At 55.0% G+C, this 17,456-nt stretch overlaps 2 protein-coding genes across 3 annotated transcripts; both read right to left on the bottom strand.

The window, feature by feature from the left end:
• Nucleotides 1-574: 574 nt before the first annotated feature.
• Nucleotides 575-2,778, bottom strand: C1QC (complement C1q C chain). Of its 2 annotated transcripts, XM_059866575.1 has the most exons (3): nt 2,620-2,778; nt 1,757-1,946; nt 575-1,541 (listed from the first exon to the last, which is right to left on the bottom strand). In XM_059866575.1, the coding sequence occupies exons 2-3, from the start codon at nt 1,935-1,937 to the stop codon at nt 985-987; spliced, it is 738 nt and encodes a 245-aa protein (XP_059722558.1). In that variant the 5' UTR covers nt 1,938-1,946; nt 2,620-2,778; the 3' UTR covers nt 575-984. The 2 variants fall into 2 exon arrangements, with proteins under 2 accessions (XP_059722558.1, XP_059722557.1); XM_059866574.1 differs by lacking the exon at nt 2,620-2,778 and having other exon boundaries at nt 1,757-1,955.
• Nucleotides 2,779-3,749: 971 nt separating this feature from the next.
• On the bottom strand, nt 3,750-5,874 carry C1QA (complement C1q A chain). The gene is made up of 3 exons (XM_059866678.1): nt 5,718-5,874; nt 4,849-5,019; nt 3,750-4,730 (listed from the first exon to the last, which is right to left on the bottom strand). The coding sequence occupies exons 2-3, from the start codon at nt 5,009-5,011 to the stop codon at nt 4,162-4,164; spliced, it is 732 nt and encodes a 243-aa protein (XP_059722661.1). The 5' UTR covers nt 5,012-5,019; nt 5,718-5,874; the 3' UTR covers nt 3,750-4,161.
• Nucleotides 5,875-17,456: the final 11,582 nt, after the last annotated feature.

Here is a 17,456-nt window from a genome sequence, read left to right as displayed (position 1 = left end):
CTGACCCTCCTGAATATTGTGTATGGGAGGTGATTTTACCCTGTGGGAAAAGCATTCCCTGCTTTGGCTACTGCCTTGTGGAAGTGAAGTACAGGACGTTTGGAGAGGAGACTGCCTTGTTCCACCCTTCAGTGTGTGACACCAGGAGAAATCCCTGCTGGGTTTTGGTGGGCTCTGCGTCCTCCACAACCATGAGCTCATTTGGTTTGGCTCAGGAAAGCCAGAGCGCTTCCCCTGCCCCATCCTGGTAGGGACCCCAGGGATGCCCCAGCCATGGTGTTTGGGTTTCCTTTGCAGTCTGTGCCTCTGTAGAGCTTTGGAGGGAAGGGAAATATCAGGGTCCTGCTTGGATGAGTCTTGGTGCCCTCTTGATAGGGGCTGTGTGGGGACACAGGAACCATCCTGTTCCTGCAGCAGCCAGGGGTCCCACGCCTCGTGCAAAGCCAGGTGTGGGTGGGGTGTGGTGGTCTCTGACGCTGGTGAGCCTTGGGGACATGCTGATGACACACAGATGGCCAGATGTCACGTGCACATTTGTGCACACCACATGAAGGAAACAACACACTACACCAGGTGCACTGGGGAAGGTTTTATTGACACTTTCCACAGCTAGGTCATGGCAAAGGCGCTGCTGCAGCCTGTGCCAGGACACCTGGCTGAACCTGAGGCAGCTCAGGTGGGGAGGGGAAAAACACAGGGAGACCTCTGAGGTGATGTGGGGTTAGCAGGGGGGATGCACATGGCAGTGCCAGCAGGACCAGGAGCTCAGCACCATCACTCTGGGTGCAGATGTAGCAGATGTTCCTGTTCCCCCTGTGCAGTAGCTACCAGGGCTCAGCCCCCAGACCGAGGGGAGGGTCTGGCTGCTGGGCTTGATGCCCTCCCTGCAGAGAAACTGGGAGCATCAGGAAGAGCCCAGCGGCCAGCAGTGTGTTCAGGGCAGGTAAAAGACGCTGGGCTGCTGGGGTGAGCTCTGCTGATCCTCTAGTCTGGGAAGAGCAGGAAGCCTGAGAAGACGCTGTCGGAGTTGGCAATGCCCACCATGCCGTTGTAGTCGTTCACTCCCAGCCAGACCTCATCGGCAGCAGCCAGGTGGAGCAGCGTCCCCCCCGAGCTGACCTGCACCGTGTTGGTCTTGTGGTCGCAGAAGCTGGCTATCCTCCTCTGGTTTTTGTGCAGGATGACACAGAGGTTGGCTGTGTGAGAGCTGTGGAAGACAAAGTAGTAGACCCCCGGGAGCCTGCAGGTGAACTTGCCCGTGGCGGTGTCGTAGTCGTGGTTGGTGTTGGTGATGACGTTGTTGAAAACCACGGGGACGTTCTTCAAGGGGTACTGGCTGGTCTGCCTTGTCACTGAGAATGCTGACTGCTGCTTCTGCCTGGAGCTGCCTGGCAGTCCCGGGGGGCCAGCACTGCCTGCCTCCCCAGGGATTCCCATTGGACCAGGGGCCCCAGGGGGGCCAGGCTTGCCTGCAGGGCCGGGGGGTCCTGGTGCCCCTTTCATGCCCTTGGGCCCTAGCTGTGTAGAAGAAGCTGGGATACCTGTGGGGTGGTGGGGTGTGAAAGGGAGTCAGTGTCAATGGCAGGATGTGGGGAGAGGCTTCTTAGCCCCTTCCTTTAGGCAGGAGAGTGCTGTTGCCTCTTCCACCTGACTACAGAGGATGCTCTCCACATCCTGCAAACCCAGGCAGACCAGCCATTGAGGACTCAGTGCACCCCTGCAAGAGCCCATGTGGTTTCCCTCTTTGCTCACTCACCTGGCTCCCCTTTGGCTCCCTTCAGTCCATCCCGGCCATCCCTGCCTGGTATACCTGGCATGCCTGGCAGGCCTGGAGCTCCATAGCAGCTGTGAGGGTCTTCTACAGTCACAGCAGAGCCCAGATTCAGGAGGAGGAGGGTGAGGGCCAGATAGAGCTGCTCCCAGAATCTCTTCTCCATTTTGGTGTTCTGTAGCATGGAAAGTGAAAGAAAGTGCTGGAGTGAGGGGTGACAGCAGGGTGGCTTGCAGGACATGGAGAAAAGGAGCCTGGATACACCAGGAGCACCTGGATGCTATGGGTGTGTCCTCAATGTCCCACCTATACACACAGCAGGACAGTGGGGAGGTGGATATGTAGAGGTGGGCCCCAGGCTCATCTCCAACCCCAGGGCAGTCCCTGATGGCACAGCGTGAGTTGGACTTTCAGTCTGGATGGTGCCATGAGGTCTGAGGTACCCATGGCCAGCCCCAAGCCCTCTGAGTCCAGGGTCCCCAGACGCTGGAGATGCACACACCACTGCAGACTGTCACCCCGTGCTGCACCGAGGCTGGAACTCCCTGCACACAGCTGATATCCCTCCTCCTCCAGCAGCAGCCTGTCCTGGCTCTGTCCATCAGGATCAATCCTTCCATCAGCTGGTGAATCCTGTCTCCATCACACGCGCGCAGCCTGTCAGTGCCTCTGCCTCCGTCCTTTCCTCCTCCTCCACCTCCTCCTCCTCCTCCTCCTCCTCCTCCTCCTCCTCCTCCTCCTCCTCTCTCATCCACATCCTCCTCTCATTTTCCCCCTCTCCAGCAGTGTGCCATGCTGCTGGACACCCAGTCCCACCGTCGAGACAGGGACCCTGCAGCACCTCTTACCTTTGGTGGGGACCAAAGCAGGGATCCCAGGCTGCCGATCCCGCTGGGCGCGTGGTCACTGCCAGCACAGCGCAGTGGGCGCGGCTCCCTGACACCCTCACGGAGGAAGTCACAGAGTTAGGAAAGGGTAAAGGGCCCTTGTGAACACAGAACCTGAGCTGTTCCCAGCTGTTTCATATCCTCCTGCCTGATGCTTTGTGCTGAGACAGCACTCTATTGTTCTCCAGCGAAACCTATACTGGTGCCACTGCAACAGGAAGGGCTGGAAGGAAAGAGTGGGACACAGCTCAAAGAGATGTGGCACAACTCCCCAATGCAGGGAATAGCCCTCCCCAAATCCCCTGCTCTCCCTCTTACTTCCCCTGTTTCTGAGCAGAAGGGCAGCTTGGGAGCAGAGCCTCAGGCCAGCTCCAGTGGACTGAAGATGCCTGTGGCACTGAGGGGCTGCTGCAAGGTCACTGCCTGGCTCTGATGGAAGATGCTGCACCCCTAAATAGGACTGGAAAATGTTTCCCTTTGAGAGTTTCTGATCTGCACCTTTCCCCATGCCCCACCAGGTTCTGCTGGGTGCTGAACTCGGTGAGGCCCCAAGATCCCACACTAGGGTGTTGCTCCCTGCAGGTGACCCAGCCTCCTCCTCATTGCTCCAGGAGTGGAGATATTTGAGTGGCCAGTGTTTGTGGAGCAGCTCCCCTGAGGAGCAGTCCCAGGGCATGGCATCTGATGGCAGCTCCACCACCATCACCCCACAACCCCATCTGTGTCCCAGTGTCCCTGTCTCTCCTTGCTGTAATGCCAGAGGACCACAGCTGCCTTTTGCCTTCCTGGGAGAGTTTGGGTGCCAGCTTGGGACCAGGAGGGTGAGGCACAGGATCTGCTGCTTGCGTTTTCTCTTGCAGGACAGCTACCTTGGGCTCAGCAGAGAAGGACACACATAGCCCTATCCCAGATGTTTCTTATTCCTCCCTGGAAGTGTCAGCTCTGATTGGACACTCAATTCCTCCCTGTCCTTCTGCATTTGCAGCACCAGGGACAAGCTGGAATCACTTCTCTCCCTGGCAGCTTGGGAAGGGGTCCAGGATATTGATGGTTTGGGGAAGATGCATGAGTAGAAAAGAAAACCCAAGGAGTAGTGGTAGAAGAGGCATTTATTTATACTGATGGGGAGGCTGTGACAGGATGTGTCCCAGTGCCAGGAAGGCTTTTGCAGTGGTTAGTGGAGCAGAAGCAGCAGCAGACAGTGATTTCCCACTCAGAAGCAAAGACCCACAGCTGGTGACAACTGGGAGTGGTGCTTGAGTGCCCAGAAGGAGAAAGGGATGAGAGTCCACAGCCTCCAGGACAGTGCAGGCAGGCTCAGAATGGAGGTGAGTGCTGCAGGGGTGATCCCACAGCTTGGCCAGTTGTGACACTGGGGAAGCACAGAACACTTCTGGATGCTCAGTCTGGAACCATCCCCATGCACTGTGGCACTAAAGCATCCCACACACCCACAGGGGAGCAGCGAGGCAGGCAGACACCCCATGATGCTGTGGGAGTCTCTCAGGCCGTCTCTGGGGACACCAGGAACCCACTGAAGACACTGTCAGCCTCAGAGCCGCTGTAAATGGAGCTGCCTTGGAGAGCGTTGGTGGTCAGGGACACGTTGTCACCCTCGGCCAGGCTGAGTACGCTGCTGCCCGAGTTCACCTGCAGGATGCCGCGGCTGTTGCTGTCGCAGAAGCTGACCACACCCTGCCCGTTCTTGGTGATGCTCAGACACAGGTCTCCGCTGGACACTACCTGGAAGGTGAAGTAGTAGAGCCCAGGAATGCGGCAGGTGAACTTCCCAGTATGGGGGCTGTAGGAGTTCTCCTGGTTGGTGATGATCCTGTCGAACACCACCGTGGTGCCTGTGTACGGTGGGGACAGCCTGGAGGCGGAGAAGGCGGGACGCGGGTGCTCCAAAACATTGCCAGCTTGCCCCTTCTGCCCCGGTGGCCCTGGCACCCCTGGCATCCCTGGAGGGCCTGGTGGGCCAGGTAGGCCACGCATGCCTGGTGGGCCAGGATATCCTGGTTTGCCTGCATCCCCTTCGGGTCCCTTGATGCTCGGGCCCAGTGCTGCTCTCCCTGGGGAGAAGTGGGGAGGAGAAGGAGTTCATGCACATCTGGCATCTCTGGCTCCCACAGCCTGGGATGCTCTGACCAAGAGGCTCCCAGGCCCCCAACATGCCCAGCTTCCTCTTACCTGGCTCTCCCATGTCACCCTTCTGCCCTGGCCTCCCATCACGGCCAGGGACTCCAGGGGAGCCATTCTTGCCATCCGGTGCCCTACACACTCCGTCCTCCAGCAGGGCCATGCCCAGCACTGCTGCCAGGATGCTGGCTGCCAGCAAGAATCCAGGTTGCATCCTGCTTCCTATAGCACAGGGATGAATTGGGGATGGAGGCAAACACACACAGATATGCAGGTGCCCTCATCAGATGCATCCACAGATTTACTGAATTGTTCAGTATGGATAACCAGACACCACATGCAGGAAAGGGTTTTGAGGCTGTGTGATCCAAAATCACTGATGGGACTGAAAATCTCTAGCATGCCCATGGCAGAGCTCTGGGATTAGAAAGCCCAGGACATGGAGCATGGCACAAACCCTTTCCTCCCTGTCCTGGGCATGGGTAGGGGCAGATGCCTGTAGAGGATGTTTATTCCAGTTTAGGGGGAGAAGCACTGCTGTGTAGGGCAGTGGCCCCATGGGATAGAGGGCACAAGGGAGGAAAGGATGCAAAGACACACAACAGTGCTAAACAGGAAAGGGAAAAACAGCAAATGGTATCCAAACCTCCAACATGCAGAGCTGAGAGAGAGGACATGGATCTATCCCAAAATCTGAGGTTCTCAGCCTGAGACAAGTCTGCAGAGCTCAGTGATGTCCACAATCACACAGAGCAAGAACAGATTCCTGCAGATTCCTCTTTCCCCTGCATCATCTTCTCCCCGTTTTTCTACTTTAAACCCTTGTGGAGGGGAAGTGAGGAACGAAGGAGGACAGGGAGCAAGGACTGGAAAGTGGTGGCAGAAGAGGAGAGTGTCCCCAGATGTTTGTGGTGAATTACCTTGGTGCAGAGGCTGAAGACAGGGCAGAATGATCGGCTCCGTTTGCTGGAAGCTCTTCTCTGGGAGTAGGAGGAAGAGGAGAGGGGTGGGAAGGATGAACTTGCATGCACTGCAGTTTGCCTGGGTTGGAGAAGGGATGTGTTGAGTTTCACTTTCTCTCTAAGAGAAAGAAACTTGTTCCCCTTTCCATGCTTGACTCTGGCTTTACTGGAAACAGCTTGGTCAGGGAGAGTGCAGCACCACTGGGTGCCTAGCAGCAGAGGCTGGTGGTGACTTGGCACAAAGCAACATGACTGGAGGATGCCCGCAGGCTGCTGGGATGGCAGGAGGGGACAGGTGATGGGAGTACCAGGTGTCACAGCCACCCAAAGGATGCTCAGGGCGGGAGATCACCCTTGGAAGCTTCTGCTCTGGGTGATGGGCATAGTGTTTGTGACTTTGTCATGGTGCTGCTGGGTGCTGACCCCTCCAGATGCCCACCTTGGTACTGCACTTGGATGGAGCAGGATCCAGCAAAAGGATCATCGGTGCCTGTGTGGCTCAGCTGGGCCTCAAGTATTTTGGTTGGATATTAGGGAAAGATTCTTCCCCTAGAGGGTGGTTGGGCACTGCCCAGGCTCCCCAGGGAACAGTCATGGCCCCAAGGCTGCCAGAACTCCAGGAGTGTTTAGCCAATGCTCTGAGACACAGGATGGGATTGTTGGAGTGTCTGTGCAGGGCCAGGAGTGGGACTGATGATCCCTGCGGGTTTCTTCCAACTCAGGATAGTCTGTGGTCCAACGATCTCCTTCCCGCTGCCCTCACTTCAGTGCTTTGGGGACCTGGTGATAAAATAAAATAGAGTGGGAAAAGATGAGGGTGTCTGGCACTGATGATGCTCTCAGTTCCCTTTGGGTAGCTGTGCCTCGCACCAGCCAGATCTGGGCAACCCCAGGAGCTGTGTGTGGCCTCGAGATCTGCCAAGTGAAACACCAGCACCTCCTATCACTGAATGCAGGGAATGAGTCCAGGGGTGCACATTCAGCTCTGCTGGAAAAGATCCCCCAAATGACACCCATCCCCAAACCCCATCACATGGGCATGGGAGGTGCCACAGTGACTCTAGCAGGTGAACATCCGTGGGACCCTGGGGACCACCCAGGCCCCCCCATGGGGGACACAGTGGGCAGTGAGGAGGGGCCTTCTCATCCATGTCCCCTTGAGTGTCCTTTCAGGAGTCCTGTGGCAGCTGCCCTGGCCTGGAGCTGGGGCTCAGGGAAGGATATCCAAGGAGGGTGGATGGTAAGCAGACCTGGGATTAGGGTGATTTCAAAGTCCAGGGGGGTTGACAAATCCCCTATCCCCTCCACCTTTTGCTTCCTGCATTCCCAGGGGAGGTGTTGCATTTCCAAAACAGCTGAAAAAGGCAATGACCAAAACTCAGTCCAGAGTCCCTTGCCAACAGACACCTGTCACTGAGTTGGTCTTTAATTCATTGACTAGATGCCTGCTTAATGCAATATGTTACACATTTTTAATCAAAATGTTACCCCATAATAAATCAGATGCCCAGAAGAAATGTGATTTTATTTTATCAGCAGAGTTCCCCTATCAACCCGACCTGTAACCATGTCAAGACAAGATGACAGGTAAGTTGGAAAGGACCTACCTCTGCCATGGTGTTTCTGGACAGTAATTGTATTTCTGTCCTATTGCCCTTTCTTAATATACAGCCCAAATTAGACCACTCCATCATTTCATCCAGCATTGACTGATGGCTGTGTCCTCATGCTCTATGTCGTTTGTCTTCTGCGGTCCCTTTAACCCCATTTAAATGCTCAGTTACAGGGCCTGGCGGTGGGTTTCTAGCATCTCCGAGAAGGGTCCCTGAGATTTCTGAGAAGTGTTTAGCCCCACTCACTTGACTTTAAGAGTTGCTGTGGTCAAGCCAAGCCTTCCTCTCCCATCCTCTGATCAACTCCTCCTCCTCTGAATCTACAGCTGACACATCCCAGACTGGTTTGGGTTGGAAGGGACCTTAAAGCTCATCTTGTTCCACCCCCTGTCATGGGCAGGGACACTTTTCATGTCCAACCTGACCTCGGACATTTCCAGGGATGGGGCAGTCACAGCTTCCTCTGGGCAACATGTGCCAGGCCCTCTCCACCCTCAGAGGGAAGGATTTGTCCCCAACACCCCATATGACCCTGCCCTCTGGCAATGGGGAACCATTTACAGCGACAGCCGTGGCTCCAGAACTGCCGGCCGCAGGGAGCCAGCCCGAGCAGTGCACGGCGCCACCGAGGAGGCTTCTGCAGGCCGCAGCTGCCCGCACAGGGATAGCCCAGCCCGGCACCCCGCGGGTGTTCCCCTCCCCCCTCCGGGAGCGGGGGGGCGCGGCGGGCCCGGCACCCTGAGGGTGTTCCCTCCCACCGGCGGGAGCGGGGGGCGCGGAAGGCCCGGCACCCTGAGGGTGTTCCCTCCCACCGGCGGGAGCGGGGGGCGCGGAAGGCCCGGCACCCTGAGGGTGTTCCCTCCCACCGGCGGGAGCGGGGGGCGCGGAAGGCCCGGCACCCTGAGGGTGTTCCCTCCCACCGGCGGGAGCGGGGGGGCGCGGAAGGCCCGGCACCCTGAGGGTGTTCCCTCCCACCGGCGGGAGCGGGGGGCGCGGCGGGCCCGCAGTGAGGGGACGCGCCGCGAGATGGCGCTGCTGCCTCGGCTAGCGCGGTGCCACCGCCGGCCCCGCCCTCAGCGCGGCGGGACGGCCCCGGTGGCCCCGCGGTTCCCGCGGTCTGTCCGGCTGCAGTGTCCGCCCGGACGCCTCTGCCAGGCACCCCGCGGCCGCTCGTGGGCCGGGATAACCCATCTTCCCCAGCGGCCCCAAAGCCCCTGTCCCCAGGCTGGGGGCGGTTTGGCGCTCCCTGGGACGGGGGGGCAAGCGGGGTTTGCTCGGTGACGATCAGGCCGTGGCGGGAGGTGCGGGGCCCGTACGGCCCTGCTGGGCTCTCCCTGTGGGGCAGGTCCAGCAGAGCGCCCCGCAGCACCGCGGCCAGGCTCCAGCATGGAGCAGGGGCTGACACCATGTAGGGGACCCCAGGCGGCACGGAATGGGGCCAGGCCTAATCCAGAGACTGCCTGCGCTAGCCAAGTGATGTAGATGCTCCATAGAGCCCCAAATGTCAGAAAATCATCCCCAAAGAGGATGCTGCCTTGGTACTTGGGGAACCTGAGCACTCAGGTGAGCATCCACATGATTTAGGGCACCTGTTATGGCTTCTTGGCACTGCTGCACACCCAGGAACTCTGCTCCAGATGATATTTACCCCGAGCACCCCTCCTCCTTTCAGCATGGGGCAGCTCCTTCTCCTCTGGCTGCCCTCCCAGCTGGGAGTGCCAGGCGAGACAGGTCAGTGCCCCCCCAGCCCTGCAGCCCTTCGTGGAAGGGAAGTGACCCCTTGCACAGCCTCCCCCTGTCCCCAGTGCCTGCAGGCACACACGAGTTGCTGACAGCAGACAACAGGGAGAGATGCTGCTGCTCTGCCTTCCCTGCTGGGCATCCCTGGGGTGCTGAGCTGACAGGCAGGAGCTGCCAGAGGAGGATAAATCAGGCAGCTGGCACCTACCTGTCCTGAATGGGAGGCAGCGATGATGGAGATCAGCAGTGCTGGCAGGTAGCACACACCCCTCTGCTGCCAGTCACCAGCATCCCAGTCGGCCACCTGCACCCGCTGGGAGGTGAGGACAGCTCACAGCATCCACCTTTCTGAAGCCACTGCTCGCTTAATGGTGCCTGAATAACCAAGCAGATGGATGCTGCAGCTGTTGAGCTGGGCTGTCCCAAACAGAATCAGAGAATTATGGAAGCATAAAGTTTGGAAAAGCCCTCTAAGATCTTGGAGTCCAAATATTAACACACCAGGTTAATGCCAGGTCCATCACTAAACCAGGCCCCCAAGAGCCACATCCATATCTCTTAAATCCCTCCAGGGATGGTAACACCACCACTGCCCTAGGCAGTTGTGCCAGTGACAGCCTTTCAGTGAAGGATTTTTCCCTAATATCCAGCCTTAACCTCCCCTGGCACAACTAGAGAACATTTCCTCTTGTCCTGTCACTTGTTACCTGGGGAAAGAGACCGACCCCCATCTAAATTCATTGTTCTGGCAGGGACTATTGCAGAAAGATGGTGCCCTGGAAGGATTTCATGAGATGTCAGGTGAAAATTGGGCTGCAAAGCCACTTGCCACGCTGTGTGACACTATGTGGCACACTGCCACATGTCTGAAATGTTTTTAATTGCTGTCCCAGGGGATGAGCTATTCCTATGATGGATGCTCGCACAGAGCAGGTGTGAGGAAGAAACACAGGTATGTGGTTTAAGAGCCAGGATTTCAGGCTCCAGCCCTTGCTGGCTGTCTCCTGTCATTGATGCACATCTCTGTTGGCTCGTGGGACGAGAGGAGATAGATGAGTGCTGAGCAGCCCTGGGCAATGCTGGGAAAGCTAGTCCCATCCCACTCTCTCTTGTTCCCTGTTGAGGATGTCAGGGCTTGTTGTTATTTGACATCTATTGGTTAATTTGGCTGATTGTTCCCCATTCTTTAATGTATCCGTTATTTATTTATTCTCTAGTGTAACAAGCAGTTCCAGATTGATCACTTTAGCATGTAAATGAGCTGCTCTAGTGCTTGTCACTGAAATTTGTAGATTGGGGGAGTTTGCAATCAAACACAGCCAGAATCTAAATTACAGCATTTCAGGCAATAATAGCAGGGAAAAGACAGGAAGGATGTGCCATAAATAAGATGGTATCAGAGCAGGGTGCCCTGAGCTGTGCTGACAACATGCCAGGAGCCCCAGGGTGAGCAGCAGGAGTCCCTGCCCTGCACAGCTGGGCTGTCCTGGCAGGGCTGGCTCCTTCCCCAGGGGAGAAGAGCAAACAGAGGGAGCAAAAAGCTTTTGGGAATGGTAGGGCCTGGCTGGGGACCAAAGGCTGCTCATGATGGTCTCTAAGGAGCCCAGCATGGGGAAAGTGTTTACAGGACTACAGGCTGCAGGGAGCCTCAGGACTCTAGTATAGAATACTGATTTGATTGCCACCACGGGGGGGATCATGTTTGGCATCTTCCCACCTCCACCAAAAGTTAATGGATGCATCCAGGATGAGATTCTGTCCGCCCTAAGGTCAGTAAGAAAGATCACACCAGGTAGGTAAGGGATCAAAGTGCCCTAGGCCTTCCTGCAGGCAATGAGCACAGCTGGGATGAGGTCAGGGAGCCAACCTGGGGACCTTTGCAACATCAGGGGAGAAAAGCCTGTATCCTTCCATGCCAGGGTATATCTGGAACAAAGTCCTGCCAGAGAGCAGTGATGTCCTGCAGACAGTGTGCTGTGGATCCCAGCAGAGCAGCAGAAGGGACCTCAGGGATCCCCAGTCCAGCTCCCTGCTCATGGCAGGACTATTCCAGCATTAGATTATGGAGGATGTGGCCTTGCCTGCCTGAGTCTGGACCCCTCCAGGGACAGAGATCACCACTGCTCCAGTGAGCTGTCTTAGAGCTGGACCACACTCAGGTGAAGAAATGTTTCCTGATGTCCATCCCAAATCTCTGAAGGACCCGTGTGCCCACCATCCCTAGTTATGTAATTTGGCATCACAGATGTGTTTGGCTCTGTTTCCTTGCAATTATTCCCATGCAGCTGCAGCAGAGATCAGCTCCCACCTCATCCTCCCCTTCCCCTGGCTGACAGCAAGGTGGTCTCCCCACTGCTGATCATAAGGATGAACAATTTCTCTTGAATTGGCCACACTCTCCTCGGTGCAGCAGTTTAGCTCATCTGAGCTTTGTTCACTTTCAGCCTGGTGTCCACTGATCCCTACCCTAACCCTTTCCCTACTCCAGCAATGAGTCCGTCCTGAGCCTGTTCACCCCTTAAGGAGAGTCCATGGTAGCTCCTAAACACCCCTAAAGGTTTAAAAATAGCTTGAAGTGCCATTTTTACAAGGCAACAACAACAACAACAAAATCACAATTCTTGTCCTGCCTTTCCCTCTTGGCTTTATGCTATGGGTTCAGGAGATGAGGCTCTGAGACAAATCCTGGACATGATGGATTCCCTTCAAATCCCATGTGATGGCCATACTGGAGGGGAAGCATAGGATGCCACTCTCTGGGCTGTGAGTTTTGCTGCCTCAGTTCTGGTTCTGTGGGGTTTGGACTCTTTGGGGCCTTTAGGCCATGGTCAGACCATCAGGAATCTCTCCACCAGTCAGGGATGTGCTCATCCCAAAGGATTGGGAGCCATCAGGCAGTGGTTTAAAGCAATGTTGTGCCTCCCCACTGGGATGACCAGTACAGATCCTCCCTGCACCCTGTGCCCAGACAGTTCTGGAAAGTGCTGGAGCATCATGCCACCTTCCCAGACTTATCTCCATGCTGTGACCTGCTTTTGCTGACATCAGGCCTTGAAAATGCAGCAGCAGTTTCCTGCAGGTGAGCATCAGTGTTAACTAGGTCATGGCAGCTGGATGTCTGTGCTGGCTGCAGCCAATTACACCTCATTTCTGTTCAAGCTCACTTTCCTCAGGGGCTTTTCTGGGAACTCAGCTCCCCTCTACCTGCCCTTGGCTGCCGGATCGGTGGGAACTCCCAGGCTCACTTGTCTATCTGCCCAGCTTGGAGGGCGGCTGATTGCTGATCCTGAGGCTCTGATTGCCTCTGCTCGCAGCCAGCAGGGCTCCAGCATGTGCCTCAGGCTCCATCATCCAGCCTTGCACTCAGCTTTCCCAGGGAATACCCCAGCAGTGCTGAGCACAGCTGGGATGGATGTTTCCAAGGCAGGGAGGTGTTCAGGCTGCGTTAGGCTGGGGGCCACGGTGCCCCCCCCCCGTTCCTGTGCTCTGAAAGCCACACACCTTGAGTGGAGGGAGTCTCAGCCCATGGCAGGGGGTTGGAAGGAGATGGTCTTTAAGGCTACTTCCAATCTAAGCCATTCCAGGATTTGATGATCTTGGTCTGATGAACACAGACCTTCAGCAGCTCTGATTTTGGTGGCTCTCTGGCTTTGCTCCCAAGCAGAGGGCAGCAGTACCTGTGTCCTCAATCCTGGGGTGGCCCACACGCTTCTGACATCCTCTGAGGCACTTCCATCACGGCTCCCTGCCCTGCATGGACACATCCCAAGCTCTCTGCTTCTGCTAGGAGCTCACCCTCCTCAGCCACCTCCACTGCTTCCCACCAGGACACAGCACCTTCCCAGCTTGGACAGACACTTCCACTTGCAGTGGTATGAGCCACTCAGGATTCACTCCCATCCAAATCCTCTCGTGCATGCAGAGGTCAAACCCATGTCCTTGCTGCCAACTCAGAACCAAATCAATCAACACCTCAGAGGCTTCTCCAGACTCTTTGTGTGGGGGTACTTGTGTGGCAGCCCCAGCACTGACTCCTTGGCCTGGAGTTATTCCTGACCTGGATTTTTAATTTCAGAGCTGCAATGAGGGATATGAAGAATCTCAGCTTCTAATTAATTACTGACTTTGCTGTAATTGATGCAAGTTACTGCCAGTGTGTCTGGTTAATTGCACTGTGGGGAAGGTCACTCTGAACACTGTTTTTCCAAACACCCCAGTGGGTGGCCCAAAGTCCTGAAACAGCTCCACTCTCCAGATCCTGAGGGAAGTTTGCACTGGTGGCAGAATACAGCTGTGATCCTGTGGCCTGTGTATGTCACCAGAGTGGGGAACCACAGAGCATCCTGGAAGGTGGCTACCTCTGGGTGGTGGGTCCTGGTCCTCTGGATATTGGGACCTGTGAGGGTGGACAGGCCCTGGCACAGGCCAGCCAGAGCAGCTGTGGCTGCCCCCAGATCTCTGGGAGGGTCCAAGGCCAGGTTAGATGGGGTTTGGAGCAGCCTGGGCCAGTGGAAGGTGTCCCTGCCATGGCAGGTGGGGCACTAGATGAGCTTTAAGATCCCTTCCAACCCAAACCATTCTGGAATTCTATGATTCCATGGTCTGATCTGTTGGACACAGAGGTCCCAGCATGAGGCCAAGCACAAGGTGATGCATGCAGCCTACAGCTGGGCTTCATGTGCCATTTCACGTGACAAAAAGACTGTGTTTTTATTTCCAGGTCAGATTCATCCTGTAATGGGACATATTTAGTTGCATTAGCCTTCATGATGAGGATTCAAGGCTGGGCAGTGGGATCTCTAAGGTGCTCTAATCCTTCCAGTAATGCCTGAATTTTTTCAATTTAATTTACTTGGAGAAGTCCAGTGAAGCCTGTCATTTGCCACAATGATACAAGGAGATTACAGCTTGTGCCTCCCATTCTCAGTTCTGAGCTGGATGAATATCCCTAATTCCCTAATAGCCCATAGTATTGGGATGTGTGTTTGTTCTCAAGTGTCTCCTACACTGCTCTGATGTAGGATCTCCCTCTACCCAGGGGATCCTACACTTGGAGCTGGATGTGCCTCACCAGGGCTCAAGAGGGGATTTACTGAGCCTTTCAAATTGTCTCCCTCACTAATTAACGACCAGGTTTCAGGTTCAAAACATGCACTTAAATAAACTGCCAAAGCGCATTTCATTAATCTTAATGAATGATTTAAATACTCAGAAGCCTCTGCTCAGGCCCTGTGTTTGATGGTGGCTCTGTCACCCTTCTTGTCACCCCTGCCTGTACCGTGGGGACAGGGACAAGGACCTGTCCCTTTGCTTGCTGCCTCGACATCCAGGCTGGGCACCATTCTGGAAGGTGTTTGATCAGAATGTGAATGAGTGACAATTGTTGCTCTCGACAGGAAAACTCTCCTGAATATAAATTCTGTGTTTTGGGTGTGCAGCCACTGCAGCAAAGCATGTCAATAGCCAGGGCTGGTGGAAAACAGGCTTTGCAAACTACTGGAGGGAAGAACTGGGCAAAGTGGGCAAGAAATTGCACTTCAGACCCCTGCAATGATTCGTCCACATTCCTGCAGGGCTGGGACAGCTCAGGGGGCACAAAGAGTATTCAGTGCCATGGCACTTGAAGTAGCACCAGGATCATTTCCCAGTGCTGAGATGCTGAGGGAAGACTTTCCATCAGATGCCCACATGGAACTGTGCAGATGGTCATGGAAATGTGAGTTAAGGGGGGAAGGACCCTCCTGCATTGCCAAAAAACTGCTGCTGAGTCTGAACCTGGAGGCTGCACCCTGGACTTGCTCTCTGCCTACTGGAGGATCTCTGCCAAATCTCTCGGGGAAATAAGGGTAGAGATAACTATCAATTTAGAGACCAGAGGATGTGATAAAAGCTTGTTTGCACATCCACAAAGGCGCAGGAAGAGACAATGGCAGGAGGGGGAGCTCAAACACTACCCTGGGGCAGCCCCAATAATCCCCAAAGGAGAACTATGAGCCCAGCAAATGTCCTGAAGTCATGGTGGGCACAGGGACACAGTGCCGGGTGGGGACCCAGACTGAGGACTCCCGAGGAACAACCACGTTACCCATGGCCCCTTCCTGAGGTGTCCCAGCAGAGCCATCTGTTCCAGTGTGGAGGTGTGAAAATCATCACTAGAAGTAGCTCCCGGGTCACCTTTTGGACCAAAGACGTTTCTGCCCTGGGGTGTGAGACCCAAAGTGGGATGTGGGGGAAGAGCATTTTTGGACTTACTGTGGTTAAACTGGGTGTCTGAGCCCCGTTGCTGGAGGAATCAGCGTTGCACATATGTGTGTATTTATATTCTCTCTATCAGACCTGCACCCTGCTCAGCCCCAGGAGCAGCAGGATGAGGCTCTTTGGTGCTGTTGATGTTCATGTGGATGCTCTGAATGTCTTTCTGTGAGCTGTGTGGCCAGGAGGTGTCCTGGTTACACAGGTATAGACGTGTGCGTTCAGTACAGGTGTGTGCTGTACACATCTTCAGCTTCACTACTGCTAGACCTGGGAACAGGCAGCTGCAGCAACCTCACATCCCTCAGCTGCTGGACCCAGACTAATGTGCTCCCACTAACAAAAAAAATACTGAAGCCAACAATTTAGTGAATAAGAGATTGAGAATTAGCAAAGGAACTACCCACACTTGTCTCTGCTGTGTCCCTGCTGCAGACCCTGAAGTGCTGCATCTCTGGGTGTATAGGCAGGGAGAGGACAAAATAATCTTTTTGGAGAGAAGACCAAGAAACTGTGCCCATGCTGTTGTTCTTCCAGGAGATGAGCATCCTGCTGCTCCTCTGAGATCGCAGCAGCTCAGTGCGTGACACGCAAAGCCTCCCCCAGCATCCCAGTTACCCTGAGGTTTGCAGCTGGAGGTGAGACAGAGCTGTCTGCAGAACTGCAGTGCTACCTGCTGGAGTTTTCACTGAGCCCTGGCTCCTCAACAGCAAAATCCTTGCTCCCTCTCTGGCCGTTTCCTTCTCCCAGACAAGAATCAGGAAGGGATGCTCCCTTGCTTTCATGAACTCTGATAAAAATGTATTTTTTAAAGCTCCACTTCCCTGAGTGATGACATTAAGCATAATACTCGGTTTCTGCCTAAAAGAGGTATCTTTTTTTCCCATCTGGTGAAGAAAAAAACCTCAAAAACATTATTAAAAGGCTACTGCCAGTTTAGACATCAAAAGCTGGGAGTGACAATCCAAAATCAATAATGGTTTTTAATTCAGACCTGATCTGAAGCTGGAATAGGTTTGAGGCAGAGCATGTGGTTTACCAGCACCCCCAGAGTGGTGCTGAGAAGCATTTCTAAATTTCTGGGAGACTTAGGGACACTAGACTATGGATGTCATGTAGGGTGGCAGCATTTCCCAGGTGGCTGTGGGGTCCAGATGTGTCCTGACCAGCAGCTGTGACCTTCTGACAGCCCTGTCCTTTGGCTGGGTGAGGATGGGGCCCCTTCCCTCATGCTGTGCCTTGGGGCTGTGGCTCTGACAGCCTGGTCCCCAGCCAGCTCCTCACCCTTTATTAAATATAACACTTTGCTTCACATGCTGATTAATTTCTAATCAAATCTGTTTTCCAGTGGCCATCTTCAAGCCCCCAGAGCTGCACTGCTGAGGATCCTGTGTCTCTGGCACCTCTGAGGTAGCATTTCTGCTGTGCCCATGTGCCTTAGCAACATCCTCAGCAGGGCTATCAGACAGTCACAGAAACCCAGACTGGTTTGGGCTGGAGACAAACTTAAAGCTCATCCCATTCTACACCCTGCCATGGGCAAGGACACCTTCCACTGTCCCAGGCTGCTCCAAGCCCTGCCCAACCTGGCCTTGGACACTTTCAGTGATCCAGGGGCAGCTACAGCTTCTCTGGACACCCTGTGCCAGGGCCTTCCCACACTCACAGGGAAGAATTTCTTCCCAACATTTAATCTAAATTTATCCTCCTGCTGCTTTCTCATCCAGCTCTACAGGGTCTCTGCAGAGTAGGACAGATGGGAACCATGACTGTGACATCCACCCAAGGGAACACTGGCCAGGCCACAGGCTGCAGGGGAGCACTCTGAGGTACCTGCCTTAACCTTCATTACTGTTCATGAGATATTTGCACTTCCCTGTGCTCTCAGGGGGCCCTGCTGTGTGCACCCCCCAGAACCCTGTGGGAAGGCTGCAGTCCGAAATGGTCCTTCATGGGATGGTCCCATGAGAGGAACATGGGATCATCATGGATCAGGCTGTTCAGTCTGGAGAAGTGAAGGGAGACCTTAGAGCCTCTTTCAGGGCCTAAAGGAGCTCCAAGAGTGCTGGAGAGGGACTTGGGACAAGGGATG

The sequence above is a fragment of the Haemorhous mexicanus genome, chromosome 23 (assembly GCF_027477595.1).
Source record: "Haemorhous mexicanus isolate bHaeMex1 chromosome 23, bHaeMex1.pri, whole genome shotgun sequence".
NCBI classification, from domain to species: Eukaryota; Metazoa; Chordata; class Aves; order Passeriformes; family Fringillidae; genus Haemorhous; species Haemorhous mexicanus.
This window is presented reverse-complemented; position numbering and strand designations above follow the sequence as displayed.